Here is a 6,435-nt window from a genome sequence, read left to right on the forward strand (position 1 = left end):
GGAACTGTCATACTAGTTCCCATATGGGTGTTAATAGATGGTTAAATGATCAACTAGTTTCTCTTTGTCTCTCATTCCATGGAGTCTGCTTTCTGCAACCAATGCACACAAGATAAAAGCAACTGTGAACTTTTCTTCCTAAGAATATCTTATTTCTCCCTGGATTTTAGTTCTTTTAGGTGTCTTTGGGTCTTCAGTTCTCTGATAGTTTTTTTTTTTTTTAAGCTGAATTTGTAGTGTTTCTGGCTCATTCTTGTTCAGATGGGACTAAATGGTGTTCTATAAATCCTAAAGAGAAATTCATTATGTTCATTTTTTTTTCTAATTTGTAGTAGTTCCTCAGTTTTCTCTATTAAAGCCCATAACTCTTATCAGACAATGCTTCTACAGCTACAGCTCTTGCTAGACTTTTGTAACTGTTCCCTAAATTGCTGTTCAGACTTAAGGGAAATCACAACTACCTGTTCTTGCTAGATCTGAGCTGCTCCACTATCCTTTGTTGGCTTCCTTTAAATTTGTCCACACTTTTAAAAATAATCTCTTTATTAAATTCTTTTTAATTATGCTATTTCAATGAGCTATATCCTTCCTGCTGGACCCCTCACAAATATATTGGTGCCATTTCTCTGAGATAAAGAAAGAGATTCAACCCACACAGAGATAGGAGAAGGTATTGTGAAGAAGTCAAAGAAGAGTTGCCATGGTTGGGGGAGCAATGTTGGCAGCATCCAGGAATGAGAAGAGGAAAAATAGATCTCCCTGCTAGTACCTCCTTAATAAGTCTCTGGCTTTTAAAATGGAAAGCTGAGCAGCACTGTATTGTTTGGGTTGGAAGGTCATTTTCCAGATTAATTTTTGGAATACTTCTGGGTGTATACAAAAGGTTAATGTGTAATACAAAAGCAAAAGAATCAGTGGAGCCTTCTTGGTGTGGCGGGGTTTGGAGAGGTAAGGAGAGGTTAGAAGAGGTAGCAGAAAATTAAACGAACGCTATTTTGATCAGCTGCAGTGTTCTGTTTAACACATATTTAGCATTTGCTATCACATAATTTACTCAACATGAACCTTTAGGCTCCACATAAGTATCTGAACATTTCTTTATATAAAAGGAACCTTTTTTTGGTAGAAGGTACTAGGAAACAACCAAGCCTTTATTGGCTTAGTTTACTGCCTGGAACATAGCAGGTATTAAAAAACTGTTAGATTTACTAATACTAGCTGATATGTATTGAGCACTTACATTGTGCCAGGCACTGCAAAAAGTGCTTTACATAATAACTCAATTTATGATTGAGGATTCTGAGGATACAAGATGTATTTCCACAGTAGACACTCAATAGTGTTAATGGACTGACTGAGGTGAAGACTATCATTTAAAAAAATTTCACAATCCTTACTTGTGAAAAAAGAGAAGCTTATTGAAAATCAAGATTCAAAGACAAAAATTATCTCTCCTGATTTTCTCTTGCATGCACATATTCATAGTTATTAGTATTTTGCAAATCCCGTAGAATAAATTTGACCTGACAGGAGTCACATTTATAGGCCATGTACTTTACCTATTTTCTAAGAGTAGCAGAGATTTCATTCTCTCCTTTTATTCTTTCACTTATTTTCTTCCTTTCATTTTCCCCCACTTCATTGTCCCTTTTAAATCTTTCACATTCATTAATTTATTTCTCCGCTATTCCTTCATTCAAACAAGGCCAGGTGCTTAATTTTAAAACCTCATTCAAAATGGTGCCACGTCATCCACCAGGGTCAAGAACCGAGAGGTGCTGTCATATTTCTCCCTGCCAGCGTGGATCTCCGTCGAGCCCCGCCCTCTTCTCCTCACCTGCTCCTCAGGAAACGACCGCGAGGCCACTGTCACACGCTCTGGCCTCGAGCTAGGTCCCCTACGGCCTCCGCCCCCTCCCCCTCTCCCCCGGGCCGCCCCGCCCCTCCCGGCTGCCGGCTGGCGGAGCGCATTTATTTGCATATTTCTACCTTTGTTCCCTGCCGGCGGCCAATCAGCGCGCGGGGCGAGGCGGGAGGGCTGGGCGGGGCTCGGGCTCCGGCTCCAGCTGCGGCGGCCGCAGGTTCCAGAGCGGGTTCGAGTCGCGGCGGGCGCGCAGCGCACTGCAGCCCCCTCCCAGGGCCCCCCACCCCGGCCTCGGCCAGGCCCCACAGTCAAGGACAAAGAGGCTGTCCCGGAGGCTCCGCCCGAGCCACGGTTACCTGCGGTTGCAGGCACCACAGGCTCCAAGATGGTTTGCGGGGGCTTCGCGTGTTCCAAGAACTGCCTGTGTGCGCTGAACCTGCTCTACACAGTGAGTAACCTGAGCCCGTTCCTCCCCTCCCGGGGGCTTTGCACCTGCTCCGTTGCTCCTAGGTTTTCCTGCCTGACCAGCGACTCTGACTTCATTCCGCACCCCTTTCCCGTCTTCCCACGCTCTGCGCGCCCCTGGCCTCCCCATTAGTGCCCGCCCGAGACGAGGAGCCGGCGCTTGTCGCAGTCTCTTCCTTTCCCTCATTGTGAAGCCGTCGTCTTTCTGGCTCACTGGCCGCGTCTCTGCCACATTGCTCTACCCCGCCCCCTCACCCACCGCCTTGTTTTTCAGTCATTTGACCAGACCTTCCCACTTTCCCATCGCTATCCCTTCTGATACTCCCTCCTGGCTTCCAAATCCATCTGGGGCGGGTTTGGAGGCGGGAGAGCCGCCTCAGGTTTGAGGACAGTTTTGCAAAAATAGCGTGGTCTGAAACTGACAAGGCGGCATATGGATAGTGTGCATCTAGGTTAGCTCTACGTGCTCTTGTGATTTGAATTGAGGTCACCGACTAGGTTCACAGGATATCCGCAGCTTCCGAAGTTTGTTTCGTGCTTACATTAAGGGTTCTCTTTTCTTTTTTTCTTGTCAGCTTGCTCATATTGGATGCTTTTTCGATGTGGTCTCCCGTCTTATTAATATCCTAACTCCATTTTAAGCGAAATCTTCCAGTAAATAAGCAAGCCTCCACCCAAGTCATTTCTTTGCTAACAAGCGTGGGCCTTTTAGTTTTAAGGTACAGTCTGTCTCTGTGATTTTTGAGGCGCAATTCTGGGCGAACAGGAGAATGGGGAAGCAGGCTGAGGTTTATCGATTGCCTACCACAATCCAGGATTTCGTTTCTCATTCTGAGCCATCCGAGGCAAGGGCCATTGTCTACATTTTATACGTAAAATAACAGACCAAAAAGGGTTTTTAATAAGTTTACATAGCTGGTAGTTGGTGAGTGAGGAATAGGACCTAGACTGTGGGATCCAGATCTTTCCCCAGGCTTCTCTCCCAGGTGGAAGAAACTTCTGTCATCATCCCTCCAACCTCATCTTGCTCCCTTCTATAAATACACCTGGCGGTTTGCAGCACCCACCCTGAAAGCAAAGCCCCCTCCCCTGTATTAGCAGAGAGCTAGGCCATCTGTGCAAGCTTAGGTTACATCCTTGGAATGGAGAGGATGCCTTCTGGTCACCAACAGGAGAGCGAGGCTGGATCGTTTTACCATTACTGTTCCTTTGTATTTGAACATGCTTGCAAAGCTTTGAAGGCGAGACAGTGGAATAAAGTATGCTTTTCTGGCTAGTTAATAGGAATCTAATCAACTTGGTCACTGATAGTAGACATGGGGGGAGGGGAATTGTAAAACACCTGGTGATTCAGCTCCTTGTAATTGGAGAGCTGTATCAAGTTTCCCAGCAAAATCCACCTTTGTCTCATCTGAAGCATGTTGATCATATTGATTGTTTATTAAATGCTGACCAATTCTCCAGGTATTTTCTTTTATTAGCATGAATGGCCTGCTTAGAACTTTGAATTCACCATTTTGTGTCCTGACTTTTGCCCCCCCCATGATTTAGTCATCTGTTCACCCTACACTTAGCCTTATAATGTCTGCTTACAGTAGAAGGTCTACTTTGCATGCTTACTTGACTGAAAGGTCTATATAAATTAATGTGCAATATATATATAATACAGTTAATTTATATAGATTAGTGTGCAGTATATATTAAAAGGCAAATTATTTTTAAGTCTAGTTGTTTTCAAGATATGTCACTTCTAGTTGTATTTACTATGTATCAGGAAAGCGAGGAGAAAGGTTATTCTAAAGGAACGTTTTAAGACTTATAGCTAATCCAACTTACCTTCAAAGTGTATTCTATTGATTTTAATAGCTATGCAGTAAACCTTAATTAATTAGAAATTCACAAGGTTATAAAATGGTTAGCATCCTTTTAAATGCTAGACTTTTTAGATAAAAAGGATATTTCTTAAGATGAATTAATGTCTACTTCTTATATATTGTGAACAAGCTTAAATAAGGTCAGCAGTTTAAATTGGAGGTGAATGAAAGGTAAAAGTTGGACTAAGTCTTAAATAGATGATGAAAATGAGCCACTACTCTTACTTAGGTTCTATATCTTCCCTCATCTCTCCTTCAACAATTTAAGATGAGAAATGTGAAGTAGTTGGGGGCAGGGTTGAAGTTGAAGACTTGGGAGACATTTCTTTCTAAGGTACAAATAGGTGGACCTTTTATAGGTTCCAATCCCACCAGGGTAACTACCTCTAAAATATGCACAGAGTTGCAGGATTGAGTCTGAGGTCATTTCTAAAAGTGTTAGTAAAGCCAGGATTGCATATGGGAGTGGCAGGTGTAAAGGCCACGGCCTGCAGGACTCTATGAGCCAGACTGTCGACATGCTCAGGTGGCCTGCCTATGAGCCTCAGATGAGAGCAGAATTCATGATCCGGCCAGAAAGCATGTCACTAAAATAGTATGGAAGGAACGTCCCCCAAATTTGTCATGGACTTCTGGTCACTAGCCAAAGGTGCAGTTGATTCTTGTTATTTATGGTTTGGTCATTTTAATCAATAGAATTCCTAGTACTGAATAAGTTAGTATAGTGAATATAAACTATTTATAGATATGGTAGGAAGAGGAGAAGCAGAATTCTCTTCCTTGTACCTTCATGGTGTTGTAAGAGACTGGCTTCAGAACTTCAGTATATTTCAAGAAACTGAACGTTTCTTTACTCAATAATTATTTATTTATGACAGGCACTGTTCTCAGTTTGGGAAGACATCAGTGAAGCAAACTGGGCTTTAAAATAAATATGGCTTTATGAAGCCTCTTTTTAATTTATTGTCTTTTCTCCATATGACCTCAGGAGCTTTATTCAGTCAATAAACATTTGCCTAATGTGTATTCTCTGCTGAGAACTGTGGGAAGTAATAAACACATACGAAGGCAAATACCTGCCTACTCTGGGAAAATAGGATCTAGTTGGGATTCATGGAATGGGAAAATTAAATGTGATATAAGGGAATGACTGACTTTAGGTGCCTTAAAATTTAGGACGAGGGGACATCTTTGTGGGTTAGAGAAGTTGGGGGAGTGAAGAAGGTATAATGAAATTGGGGAAAAGGTAGAAATAGCGTGTATCTTTTTCATAATCCTTAGGATATAAATGCAAATGAAAATTGGTGAAACAGTCTATTTTATGTTTAATAGTTTTTTTTTAGAATACTTTTGATTGAAAATGTTTTGACAAATAGTCACAAAAAACTTTTTAAAATTGTATGTATGATTTCTGGGGAATTTTAAGAATATGAAATAAAGGTTATTCTAAAATATGTTAACATTTAGAAGATGTATAATTTATGTCCTTGTGCTTCCTAAGCAGAGAAGAAGAGACTTTTAGGAGTTGCACTGCTGATTTTTAATATATGTATTGTTTATATATATAATACATATTCCTTTATATGAATAGTTTTAATTGAGAATGTAAAGAACATAAATAACTGTGCTCTTAAAATGAGAAGGGTCATTTCAGAAGTTTGTTTCTTTTTCCATATTCATTCTCCTGAATTCTTTCTAAGTTTGTTTTATTGATTTTTTTTTTTTTTGCAACTTTTTTCCCTATACCTTTGCTTGCTTTGGGAAAAATCCCCATACAGCATCAAAAATTATACTAATTTATATCCATTCTCAGGCCCTGATTTATAATAATTTACATTTTAATATTTCTGAAACTGGATTGTCTTAGATAAAACATACCATACGTAAAGGTAAAAAAAAAATGATCTCTGCAGTCTATAGGGAGAGAAAGAATTGGGTTCAGGAAGAAAACTTAAGTTTGAATATCAACTCTACAGCTTGCTTGGAATTTAACCTTGGGCAAACAGCTTACTTTATTCAAGCTTCAGTTTTTCCATTTATAAACTGGTGATGATATTTTTCATTCTTCCCTCATGAGTTTTTAGGATGAAATGGAAAAATGTGGATAAATGCTTTGGATGCGCTACAGAAAGAAAAAAATTAAGTTGTTACAGCTTCAGGAGGAAAAAGTTTATTTCAAGTTTCTGAATTACAAACCTGCTTGTGATAATGAAGATTTTTAAGCTATTGGAA

At 40.5% G+C, this 6,435-nt stretch overlaps 1 protein-coding gene across 1 annotated transcript in view; it reads left to right on the forward strand.

Moving 5' to 3' along the window:
* The first annotated feature begins 2,071 nt into the window (after positions 1 to 2,071).
* The window catches only part of TSPAN13 (tetraspanin 13), a 32,354-nt gene continuing 27,990 nt past the window's right edge, over positions 2,072 to 6,435 (forward strand). The window contains exon 1 of the mRNA XM_028120363.2: positions 2,072 to 2,312. Coding sequence (XP_027976164.1) covers positions 2,250 to 2,312 — 63 coding nt within the window. The 5' untranslated portion in view covers positions 2,072 to 2,249. The remainder of the gene's footprint in view (positions 2,313 to 6,435) is intronic.

Source organism: Eumetopias jubatus, unplaced genomic scaffold (assembly GCF_037043125.1).
Source record: "Eumetopias jubatus isolate StellerSeaLion01/CBP00866 unplaced genomic scaffold, mEumJub1_p1.0 scaffold_14, whole genome shotgun sequence".
NCBI classification, from domain to species: domain Eukaryota; kingdom Metazoa; phylum Chordata; class Mammalia; order Carnivora; family Otariidae; genus Eumetopias; species Eumetopias jubatus.